The 12373-nt window shown below is 47.3% G+C and overlaps 1 protein-coding gene across 2 annotated transcripts; it reads right to left on the bottom strand.

The window, feature by feature from the left end:
• Positions 1-2065: 2065 nt before the first annotated feature.
• On the bottom strand, positions 2066-9166 carry CYP1B1 (cytochrome P450 family 1 subfamily B member 1). 2 transcript variants are annotated; one of them, XM_071739179.1, is made up of 3 exons: positions 8381-9166; positions 6595-7781; positions 2066-4855 (listed from the first exon to the last, which is right to left on the bottom strand). In XM_071739179.1, the coding sequence occupies exons 2-3, from the start codon at positions 7602-7604 to the stop codon at positions 4243-4245; spliced, it is 1623 nt and encodes a 540-aa protein (XP_071595280.1). In that variant the 5' UTR covers positions 7605-7781; positions 8381-9166; the 3' UTR covers positions 2066-4242. The 2 variants fall into 2 exon arrangements, with proteins under 2 accessions (XP_071595280.1, XP_071595279.1); XM_071739178.1 differs by having other exon boundaries at positions 6595-7605; positions 8381-9165.
• Between the last annotated feature and the right edge of the window lie 3207 nt (positions 9167-12373).

Genomic DNA, 12373 nt, shown 5'->3' with positions numbered 1-12373 from the left:
AGAGGACAAAAGCAGTTCTGGAGCATCCTGCACCATACAGACCATTCTTTCCCTAAGGGTTTTTTGGCATCTCTAGATACAACTGAAGACATAACAGTATAATATGGGGATATCCAAGTCTGACACAAACCTCTCCCTGCTAAGCTTGCTTAAATAAAGCACTGACTTGCTCTGAATAGAACCTCTCTATCAGCAGTGGTTTTGTCTGGTGTAGTGCCTGCTCTCTGCCTCAATACTGGTAGAAAAAGAGGTGTTTGGACTGGTGGAGCTGGGCTGTCTTTTCCTCCTTCTTGTCCCCACACACTGTGTGTGTGCATGAGGTGATGTGGATTTCCTGACCCATTGAAATCACTACAGCCTGAGCAGGGAGATTTTAGAGGAAAAAATCTTGTCCTGCTACTGGACTTCTTTCTCCTTTATGTCATGAAGGAAGAGCAACATGTATTTGTCTAGCATTGCTATGGCAACATCCAGTCACAGATTGGTGAGGGAAGCCAGTGACAGTGCAAACACGAAATCTCATGAGAGGTCCATGACTTGCTGTTACATGTGACCTTGCCCAGTTTAAAAAATGTTTTTTCTACCAACTGTTCCAATGAAACAGTCAAAAAATATAAACACAGAATTAATATAAAAAAACCAAACCAAAAAAACCCAACAACCCAGTTTGCTAGGTTAGTCCTATTTTATTTTCTTAACACTTGGTACTGGCAGTCAGAAGCTTTTGGTTCCCTACTCAACTGCTATAAATTGTATATGTACTGACCTCCAAGAATCTCTTCAAGAATGCCTTCTTCATGCCAGCTTCTGTCTGCATCTGCACTGCATCTTTCAGCACCCAGGTGGCAGGTCTTGCTTTAAAAATGTGCCTTCACCACCGAAGAGGGGGTTGAAAGTCCACCCATAGACATCTGGAAAAGCAGAAAAATGCCTATAAATAAAGGAGAAGCAGGGACAGTGGCAGCATCTCTCAACTGTAGCAAGTTGTTCTTGTGTTTTTCCCAGAGAGAACATCTGCCCTGTACCTATGCTTTGTCACACCAGTTAACCCCAGCCCCATATGCACCACATGGAGTATCTTTGGACACTATACCCACTGCATGGGCTCTTAGCTACTTCCAGGCAGTCTTTGTGAGTTGCCTTCAACTAATTTGTGCTTTTTCTGATTTCACCAACTGTGATGGTATTTAGAATCCTGCCCCTTAGGGAGAAACTCCAGCTGAAAATATCCCCTATCAGGAGGGAACTACTGCTAATCAGTCTACCAAGCCTTCTGTCCCTCCCAGCTTTTGTTCCACTTGCCTTGGGGTTAAGAAAAATGTGAAGGTCTTTTTCTAGGAAAAAAGTTCTGAAGTAAGCAGCCTCGTGTAGCAGACTGAGGTGGGGGGGGAGGGGGGGGAGGGAAGAATATGGAGGGAGGGGAGGTGCTGCTTCTTGATTACATGTTTTATATATGGAATAACAACCACCCTTCAGCACAGGACTGCCTTCATTTTTGTGAGAGGTTGCTCTGCAAGGGCATGTTAAGGCCTTTTTGGCCCTGAAATTTCCTTCCTGGCACACCCAATGGTAGACCAAGGCCAAAACAGAACAAATTGGTCCCCAGGGCAGTGGTGGGGATCCAGTATCAGGAGTACATAGATGCCAGCACTAGATAGAGGGGGAAAGAGAAAGGAAAACCAGTCTGCACGCTTGAAATAAGGGGATGTGGAAGTACATAGCAAAGGAGATTGTGCAGGTTGAGGAAAGATTAACAGGTACTAGTAAAAAGCAGAAGACATGAGAGACTGCAGAGAGATGCTGAGATGAGCAACAGGGAATGTTCTTGGCATGAGGAAGCTGAACTCAGACAGCAAGGTGTAAACAAGCAGGAACACCCGAGAAGCTGTAAGGGCTGGACAGAAAAAAAGCCAAAAAATACAGAAATGGGAAGAAGGTCAAAATATCTAAATAATAGATAGATATTTAGATTTAGATAAATATCTAAATAATAATACTTTCCAAACCAGAAACAGTATTTTTGTTTATCTTGATGTTAGAAAGCCATATGCAAATTAAGCAAAGGCAGTGTAAGAATAATTTTATTTAGTATTTCAGTAATACAATGACACATCTCAAATTACTATAAAAATCAGTTCACTGAAGAACTGCATACATTCTAAATGCTAAATTTGAGTAACTTTACTGATTACATGAGGCATTATTTGACCAACAGCTATATAATGTGTGACACCCTGACAGACGTGAGCAGTGTGAATGGAAGTTGCGTTAGTAGCTAATATGTAATTAAAGCTTTTGAAAAAATAAAAAATTGTAAATTGCAAAAGCCATTTTTATTAAAATAGGAATCAGTGATTTTTGCATTAGAATAACTATTCAGTTGTAGGTAACATTCTTTATATATTTTTTTAACCACAGCACTTACAAAGGTCCAAGAAAAATTATCTTGCTAGCACTTGATCTAGTGTAGATCTCCATATGAAAATGCTAAATCTTTTATAAAGCTTCTCACAGGTATAGGCTAAGTTCTGGGATATCAGGAACTTGTATGTAATTCAGAAAAATACCTGAGGTTACTCCTCATGTATGTAACAGAAACCTGTTTTAGCTCTAGAAAAAGACTGATGTCACATCAAGTCAGAGACTGAACAGGTACCTTACTACTGTGTTACAGGGCAGTTCTTCAAGGCCTGATTCATGTTATTAAAATCAGTAGCAAAGCTCCTACTTTCAAAGATCAGGACTGTGTTGTTAACCCAGCTCTTAGCAATGCAGTGTGAGTTCTGGCAGTGCTGTCAATGCACCATCCAGCAGAAGACCCAGTGCAAATCTTTACTTGCTTAGGTCTCAGCAGAGCTACTTTATTGTGCAGCACTGAACCCTTAGCTCTACTAATACCTTATTTAGTACTAGGCTGAACACAACAAGTCATGTGAGGTACACTCATGCTACTCCAAAGAAGTGCCCAACATTTCAAAATCAAGTATTTAGGTAGGATGTTTGCTCTTTAGAGAAACACATGCTGCTTTGTGTGCACAAACATTATTCAGAGGTTCAGATTTCACTTGTGTGGTTTACTTTAACATAATAGGTTTAGGTTTTTATGTCCTTTATCTCTACAAAAAAATTAAAAGTACTTTTTCTTCTGCTACTGGGTAAATTAATCAGGACAGGTAATGTTAGCTTTTCTTTTGAGACTTTGTTTCATACAAATAATACTAGAAATACACAGTTGATTTTTGGATATTCCATTTAACTCAGCCTGACAGAATGAGCAGTGAGCAGGGGTGTCCTTGCTGTAAGCTTTACTTCTGGCTTGTGGCATTAAAGTTTGAACATAAAAACCTCATTTCCAAATACCTAGCCCATGAAGATTTTACTGAACTTTTCCTATATGCCTAAGGACAGGGATATCAACTCTTCACTAGAGAAATACAAATTTCAACTACACCTTTATAAAACCTTCTAATTAAAATATATTTTGTTAATGGATATGCTAATGAAAAGATTAGCATATAGTTTGTATCACCCTTGCCATTTGGTGACATATCAAATCTGATATTTCAAAATTTAATGAAAAGTTACTCTATGAGGACATTCTGTTCAGTCACATATAAAATATTAATTTTATTTTCAAATGTGCTTATAAACCAGTCTATTTTTTCAGTAATTTATGTAAACACTTTGGAATACTAAAGGCAATACTTTACATTGTCATTTTACAAAAAATCCACATTTGAACATTTATTATGGAGGCATGAATCCCAGCAGTCACAACATAGGAGCTGCCATGTGGCTGTGGCAGTTCCTTAATTCAGAGGCAGGCTGCGATGTTCTGAGCAACTTTTCTTCTTTTCTAGTAAGAGATTTCACCTTGGGATGTGGAGTCACTAAAGGTGAACTTACAAATTAAGGCATAGTGTGTGGAGACCTGGAAAAGACTGTACAAACAGTTCTGGAGATGCTCCAATAAGTCAGTAGATAAAAACGCTTTACTATGGCAGCCTCAGTGAACAAGCTAGAAAAGAAAAGTCTTGCTTTCAAATTGCATATGTTTTAATATATTAAATTGTTCCCGAGGCTCTCCTTCTAGAAATAAAAAGACTGAATTATACCTTGTGCAGTTGTATTTCCTGCTCTTGTAATATTGGCTATTTTCCAAAAAGACCACCAGAACAAACTCTAACTTATTTATGTCTAAGAAGAGAGAGGGGGTTCATCTGCAGAGGCAAAGTTTGTTGCTTAGGCATTTGCTGACAGCTGATTTTCATTGGCTGCTTTCTCTGCTTGCAGTCTTTGTACAGCCTCATCGAGCAAATCCATAGTATCTCTAAGTGTGACATTCAAGGTAAATGGCTTAGGTTTAATGGTCAGCCCATAGATGAAGTCCATTTTAGGGTCCTCATTTGGATTAGCAGTAAAGTTGCACTGATGCACCAGTATGGAGGTAAAGAGAAAGAGCTGCACCTTGGATAACTCCTCTCCAATACACCGACGTTTTCCCAGGGAGAAAATCATCACACTGCTAGTAAGATCTTTATTGATGAATCCATTCTCATCCAGGAATCTTGATGGATCAAAATCCTCTGGGTTGGACCATTTTGCTGGATCGTGATTCACTGACCACTGATTAACAAAAATCACCGTGTCCTTGGGAATGAGGTAGCCCATGATGAAGGTGTTGGTTGTGGTGGCATGTGGGATGGTGACAGGCACAAAGCTGCTGAAACGCATGGATTCGTACAAGAAAGCCATGATGTAAGGCAGGCGAGGCTGATCTTCAGCACAGGGCAGACGGTCTCTTCCAACAATCCTGTCCACTTCTTCTTGCATTTTAGCCTGCACGTTTGGATACCTGTCATTTAAAGTAAGATGTGCATATGGTCAGAAGACTCTAAAAAGATTTTCTTAAAAATAATCCTTGCTGTAGACATTTGTCACAGAACCCCATGCCTGCCCTAGATGCTGCAGTTTGAGCAAAGTTTAATTATATTGCAAGAATGTTTAGACTATGATGAGAAGCTTCATGAGAGAAAAACCCAAACTTCCCATGCAATGGTGTAATTTTAGATTTGCTCAAGTTTCACTTTAATATTGCATGTAACTGATTCTCAACAACAAAAAAAAAAGAAACTAACTCAAAAAGTACTGAAAGTGAGTATTCTGATCCAAAAATTCATTCTAACTAGAAGAATGATTACTTGTCCTTTCTAAATATTGGGCTTTCCGTGAGAATGAGAATTTGGTTTTCTAGCCTTGTAAGTGACATCTAAATGTTAGTGTGGTTATCACTAGGCATATTACTTACATATGAAAGTCTGCAGCTTATTAAACTGAAAAAAAATCCTGCTAGTAACTGTCAAATTGCTTTATGAACATCCCACTCTTAGTATGTGTTTATACTTTTTACTAATGAATATCTAGATACATTTTCTTAAGAATGTATTTCAAGACCACTGCCTTGAGTTCGGGTAGTTTGGAAGACTACACAATAACCAAACAAGATCAAAATGGTAATAGATTTTGTCTGTTTTCTTCTGCCTGTCTAAAAGCAAAATTCCAACAAAACGCCTTTATTTGCTTATTTAAGTATTCAAGTCTGGCTTCTGCTTCCCTGCCTTTTCCTCCTGCAGCAGATCTCCCTGTTGAATGCTGGACAAACATAAGGGGAGAAACCCAACAGGCTCTGAGAACACTGGACATCATATCCTTAGCTTGAGGCAATACTTATTTGTCTGTTTTTCAAGAAGTGGCTGAGTAGATAAACTTTGCATAAGCCTATAAATGATGCAGATGATGAAAGAAAAAGCCAGGACAGGCAAGGAAATCAGTGTTATGCTGCCTTCTATTAAACCAGCTCCCCTAGCTGAAGTTTTCCCCCTCGAAGAGCTGGTGCCAGGGCAGGGCACAGAGGGGTGTACTTGCCTTTCCCCAGTCACGCCATGGAGATAAAGGCACAGGCTGCTGGCAAATCAACATAATAGCGGGTTTGTAAACCAGTGCACGAACTCTTTATCTTGCTTAAGCAGTTGTTATCCTGTTCCTATGATCTCCTTGATCTTGACCTGCTAAGATCTGTTACTTTCAGGTCTTATTCGGCTGCCTTTTTGCCAGCCCCTCTTAACGCACCATCCGCCGAAGTGGACTAGTATGTTGTTTGGTTTTTTTGTTTCGTGGGAGTTTTTTGGGTTTGTTTGGAGTTTTTTTGGTTGGTTAGTTTTTTAGGTTTTTTTACTTTTGTGGGGTTGGATTTTTTTTACCTTGTATCTTTTTCTGGCAAGTTTCCCAGAGCTTCCGTGTTAGTAAATCGAAAACAGCTGAGACACCCGGGTACCGCACGGCCCGGCCGCTCCCTGAGACCGTCGGCCCCCGGCTCTCTCCCGACTGAGCTGTTCGGGCTCTGGTTTGGGACGGGTTTTACCGCCGAGGGAGTCTTTCCATCGGCGGTGTTGCCCGCCCAGCGTCATTCAAAGGGGGAGCCCTCAAGGATGGCGCTCACCCCGCGCTGACCCCCGTGTCCCCAGGGCAGGTGGGGAGCCCCGACCTCCCGCCTCCGTCCGGGCGGCTCTGAGGGCCCGTCCCAGCGGCACCTACCTGATGAGGAAGATGAGGAGCCACTGCAGGGCGGTGGAGAGGGTGTCCTGGCTGGCGCCGAAGATGTCGGTGACGGTAGCGGGCACGTGCTCGAGCTGCAGCCAGGGCTGCTCCCGCTGCAGGCGGATGAAGGCGTCCATCATATCGCGGGGGGCGGCCCCCGGGCGCAGGCTGCGCTGGTGCTGCAGGAACTTGCCGCGGACGAAACCGTAGAAGTCGCGGTTGAGGTCGCGGAAGGCGCGGTACGCGGCGCGGACGGGGCTGGGGAAGCGCTGGAGCCAGGGCAGCGTGTCCACCAGGCTGCCGGCGCCCACCGCCCGCCCGAACTGCTCGTTGCGCCCCACGAGGCGCAAGAACTCGCCGTCGCCGTGGCTGTAGCGGCGGCCGAAGCACAGGGCGCTCATCACGTTGGCCACGGCCACCACTAGGACGCGGGAGGGGTCGAGGAAGGCTCCGCCGGCGCTGCCCCGCACCAGCAGTGCCACCAGCGCCCGCGCCTCGCCCACCAGGTGCCGCTCCAGCAGCCGGCGGGTGGCGGGGCTGCCGGTGGAAAAGGCCCGCACCGTGGCGTGCGCCGCCCGGCGGTGCAGCTTCCAGAGCTCCGAGTAGCCGCCGAAGGCGAGGCTGAGCCCCCCCGACACCAGCTGGAAGGAGGGGAAGGGCGGGCGGCCGGCGAAGGCGGCCCCCTGGCGGACGAGGGCCTGGCGGATGGCGCGCTCCCCGTTCAGCACCACCACGGGCCAGCGCCCCAGGCGCAGCTGGAAGACGGAGCCGTAGGTGCTGGCCAGGCGGGCGAAGGAGAGGTGCGGGGCGCTGCCCAGCTGAGCCGCGTTGCCGATCAAGGGCCAGGGGAAAGGGCCCGGCGGCGCCCGGCGCTGGCCCTGCTGCCGGCGTTGCTGCAGGAGGAGCTTGCCCAGGTGGATGGCGACGAGCAGGCAGAGGAGGAAGAGCAGGGAGCTTTGCAAGGGGGAGATGCCGCGCAGGGCTTCCCCAAGCCTCTCGAGGGCCATGCTGCAACGGAAAGGGAAAGGTCAGGGGGCGGTGGCCCTGCGGAAAGGCTGGCAGGCTCCCCGTCGCCCGCAGGCAGAGGGAAACGGGGACGGGGGTGGGCTGGTGTGCCGAAGGGGAGTGCCGGCAGCCGTCTCGGCTGGTTTGACTCCTTCGTGTGCTCAGAACTCACCCAGATTCTGTACGAAAAACAAGGGATAATCGATAATCAAGTGGCAAGAAGCATTCAATAAGGGATCAAAACTATATTTGGCAGCGGGGACGCTGCTCTCTTCCAGCCTCCCCCTCCCCAGTAGAGAAAGGTTTCAGATGGGGATCGAGAAGATGACTTCTGAGGGAACCAGAAAGGGAGGCAGGAGGATGCTCTCTGGTGACGAGCCTCCTGCAGATGCAAAGCAGCCGCCGTGCGCTAGAGACAGGTTCATCCCGGCCCTGCACATTGCTACTCCCGACCAAAGAGCTCGTGCGAGAAACGGGCTCCCCGCGCCATCGCCCGAGCCTCCCGCTGCTCCGAAGTGGAGACCTCCACACATGGCCACGGAGCCCCTCTCTGTTCAGAGCCCATCCCTCCTCCCCTCACTTTGGTGCCCGTCTCGGCGGCGCAGGCTGGCGGCCGCAGGTCCCGCCGATGGGCTGCGGAGGATGCCTGAGGTGCCGGGATGGCTCCCGCTTCCCATCCCCGTGCCCGCTCCTACCGTTTTCTCCAGCCTTTCTGAAGCAGCGAGGGGAAGAAGAAGTGAAGTACACGGCCTCCCCGGGCTCCTGTAATAGAACTGACCTGTTGCACGCTGCTTCCATCCGAGACCTCGAGGGGGATGGAGAGGAGGCGGGCAGCCGGCGGCAGCTCTAACGGGCAGCTCCGGGAGGAGAACGGCAACGGCGACGTTCAGATCCCAGCCTCTGGGAAACTCATTAGGAGCTCCGGTTCCTGTCCCCCGGAGTTTGGCAAGTCATGTGCAGGCAAATGCCAATTGCACCCGATCCCAGCGCAGAGTTATTATCACCTTCCCAGCGCTTTAACCCTTCGGAGCTCGCCCCGCCGGCAGCCACCTGCCTGGTGCAGCCCCGCGGTTTGCCGCCTGCTGGGCTGCGGGGACGAGGCCACCCCAGCCCGCTGAAGGGAGTAAAAGGCGAGGGGCTCAGAGGGGTCGGGGAAGGCGGCCCGCTGCCCCCTGACTCAGCCGAAGCAGCCGCGTCTGGGCTCCTGCCATTGGTACTGGCGTCTTTAAATCCGCCGGCATCCGCGGCGCGGTGCGCGGCTTGGTGCGGGCGTGCAGCGGTTAGCCCCGCTAACAAATTGCCGCTGCCTGGCCCTTCCCCTGGCTTGAGAGGTCGCAGCTATTTGCCAGCTGCCCTTGGGCCCTCGCCAAGCGGAGCGGCCGAGACGCGAAGGCTTTTATGGACGGGGCCAAAAGTTTTCGCGGAGGAGGTGCCGGGAGGGGAGCGTGGTGGCGGGCGGGCTCGCAGCCCTCCCTGTCGGGAGGCAAAGTCTCGCCTGCATCTTGGGGGCTGAGGGAGCCGGAGAGCTTCCCCTCCTCCGCTTGTCGCCTCCCCGTTGCGTGCGGAGTTTGCATTGCGTGAGCCGGGGCTGGAAAGCCTCCAGTCATCTCCTCCCCGGGCCCCTACCCCTCCTCGCAATACCTGACACAGGCTCGGGGGGAAGGAGGCAGGGAAGAGCCGGGCAGCTCGCACCCCGGCCGGCCCCGCTGCCCTCCAGCCTCGCCCCAGCCCTGCACTCGCTTCTCCCCATCTCACGGCGCTTTTTTTGTCCTCTAAAATCTGCACCTCTGTCCGCTCGGGAGGCTGGGGAGGGACGGTGCGGGTGCTGTGCTTCAAGCTCCCCCGAGCTTTCCGGATCCCCGCGGCGAAACCCCCAGGCATCAAGGGTTCCTCAGGAAAGAAGAACGCTCTTGCTTTGTTGTCATTTTTGCTGCACCAACCAAAATTATAAAATGCAACATTTAGCTCAGATTCTCTACAGTCAGGTCATGAGAAGAAAAGGAGGTGGTTTTGTTAGCATTTATGGATTAGACGAAATTAGGTGCTGGGAGTCAGCGCAGCTCAGGGTGTGAACCCAGGCCTCGCTGGCTGTTGTTTTTTTTTTTCACTAAGAAGTGCAATTCTGGCTGTTACTGTCCTGGGCGCCTCCAGTCGGTGGTACTACCCTTGTTCAGACTAATAGCCGTATCTCTGAGTGCCTCAGAGTGCACTGTGCTTCTTCCTGCCACCGCTAAGTGACAGGGGTGTCAAAACTACTTTTTTTCCGAGCAGTGCCAGAGAAAGTGAGCTTCCCTCTTCTCAGCCCTATGTCTGGGATGCTCCAGCCCAGCCTAGCACACTGCCCAGCTTCAAAGAGGAACAAAGAAAGTTCCATCCCAGTAACTTGGGGCAAGCTTGGAGAATCTGTGTGGTTTTCTCTCTCCATCACCATCACACATTTCGCATGCTGTTACCACTCAGCTGTAGCACAGTCCTATCCTGACAGCCAGCCTTCCCTCCATCACTCACATGGCAATGAAGAGACATGGGCTTCTCCCTGCAAAGAGTGTTCTGGGCTCTGGATCTGGATGGTAAGGGCAACCTTGGATTAGTTATGAGAGCTGTAGATTATAGTGATGAGCATGTGCCATTTTCCTGCTGACTGTGGTAATCATTTGCCTAGTAGCCAGGATTTACAGTTCTTGGTAGTAAGAACCTAAATTCCTTTCTTCGATGTAGTGCTTAAACTTGTTTGTACTGCAGTCAAAGTGGGAAATTGCCATTTTCTGGGGAGCAAGCAGAACAGATTCCATTCCAGCTCCCATGTAAATCTTATTTTATAAAGAAGCAGTGTCCCCAAAGCAGCCAAACTCTGGTTGCAATTGATAGGAGGAAGAACACTTCAGTGTGGGGTTGCTGGAGGTGACACACTGTGCCATTTCTTAGCCTTTCTGCAAGTGGTCCTGCACCCACTTCATGTTTCTCATCTTTTAACTGAGGGTGTGCAGTTTGCTTTGAGACCTACTGACATTTTTTGTCAACATCATTCTGCAAGTGGGATTGATTCCTGGCCGCTAGCAGGCAGTACAGAGGAGGGAGCACATTTCTACTGTTTGAGCTGCAGATTAAGAATTTAAGACGTGAGCCCAGGAATTACTTACAAGTCCTGATGCAGGATTTTTTTCTGTCAGATATACTAATTTCTTTTTTTCTTATTTTTTTCCACTTGTCTTTGGTCTACAGGAGTTCTGTTGCTATTAGAAAAGACAGAAAGAAAAAAAAATCTATTTTAGATATTTTGTTCTATTGTAGCAGTACCAGCTGGTCCCTGTGTTCTACATGCTTTACAGCCAGGGCATTTACAGTCTTGGCTTACAATTGAATATGAGTATTATTCTTTCTACAGGCAATAGATGTTCACCCAGTTTTCTAGGCTCTGATTCTATGTGAATTTTTTGTTTCTAGAAGCAGAGAAGTTCTGAATTACTTTGAGGTAATGCATGTGGGGTTATTTCCCTAGTTCTGGGGACATTATTCAGACACAGGTCCTACTGAAGCCTGCTGAGAATTCCTGAGTCAAAGTTAGTTTTGTTAGTCATCAAAGACTGAATCACTGAAAATCTATGCTACCTAAAAAGAATTATTTCTGATGCCTAGAAAATGTAAGATATGGAAGACGAAGGGAGATGAAGTGGCAGAAGTGGGTGGGTTTGGGATTAAGGGAAAGGAATTTGGGACTAATCTGTTAAAAATCCTGATTGATTTGACAAGAATGCTAGATGAAGGGGGCTGGCAGAGTCTGTGGGGTCATCAGTACCTCTACAACTCTGCATGAAAGTGTTGTATGTATATGGACAGGAATCCATGTGGAGGTAAAAGTCTGACAAAGAAAGAGGAATTACACAACCTGAAGAGTCTTCATTTGCCCTTTAAGAGGAAGTTTTAGGTCTCTGCCACAGTCCTCCCTTTTCCAAGAAAATCTCTTACTCCTTAAGAGATTTTTTACAATTGTTAAGAATTACCTAAATCAGGGTTTGCAGACTCAATTCATAGTTTTTCTTCTAACAATGGCAGCTGTTGGCTTCTCTTTTGGACACTGGTAAAGTGCTCATAAATTCTCATGAGCAGCAACTGGAATTCCTCTAGGACTTGCCTTTGTCCCCCTCTTTTTCCTTACCTCTTCCTTTTGCAACTTTCCATGGAGAGCTCTCCCACAGTTGATTTCTCCATCTCTTTCCCATACCTGGGACTGTGTATCTTTTCCTCCTCTCTTAATTTTACAAACTCTGAGGGTGGATTATGTGGCAGCTGAGCAATGTTTTATTCTGGGGTTGCCTCAATACAAAACTTGTACAAATTGTTTATAGTTTGTGGGGTGATCCAAGCCATTCTTCATTAAATAATCCCTTGGAAATACTGTTTCTGATTGTCTGTTTCTGAGTGTTGCACAATACTATATAAGATGAAGAAACAAGTAGTGTAACTGTAAAAAACAAATCACTTGGAAATTTGAACAAATGCAATTACATAAATTAATTAATTTTTTGGGCTGCTTAAAATTTTACCGGTGTTCTTAAGTACCTCCAGAGTTTGACTCTGGTCTCAACAATAGTCATAAGTCAGGACAATCACCATTAAAACAATCAGACCACAATCATAATTAGAAACTGTAAGCCTCTGGGTTTACAACAGTTCACCCAGGTTATGTTTACACTGCAATCCGGCACAATCCGGAGTTACCGCTGCGCTTCAAGCAGTTTCAGATCCAGAAGAAGAAGACCTGTGCTAGGCA

Source organism: Heliangelus exortis, chromosome 3 (genome assembly GCF_036169615.1).
Source record: "Heliangelus exortis chromosome 3, bHelExo1.hap1, whole genome shotgun sequence".
NCBI classification, from domain to species: Eukaryota; Metazoa; Chordata; class Aves; order Apodiformes; family Trochilidae; genus Heliangelus; species Heliangelus exortis.
This window is presented reverse-complemented; position numbering and strand designations above follow the sequence as displayed.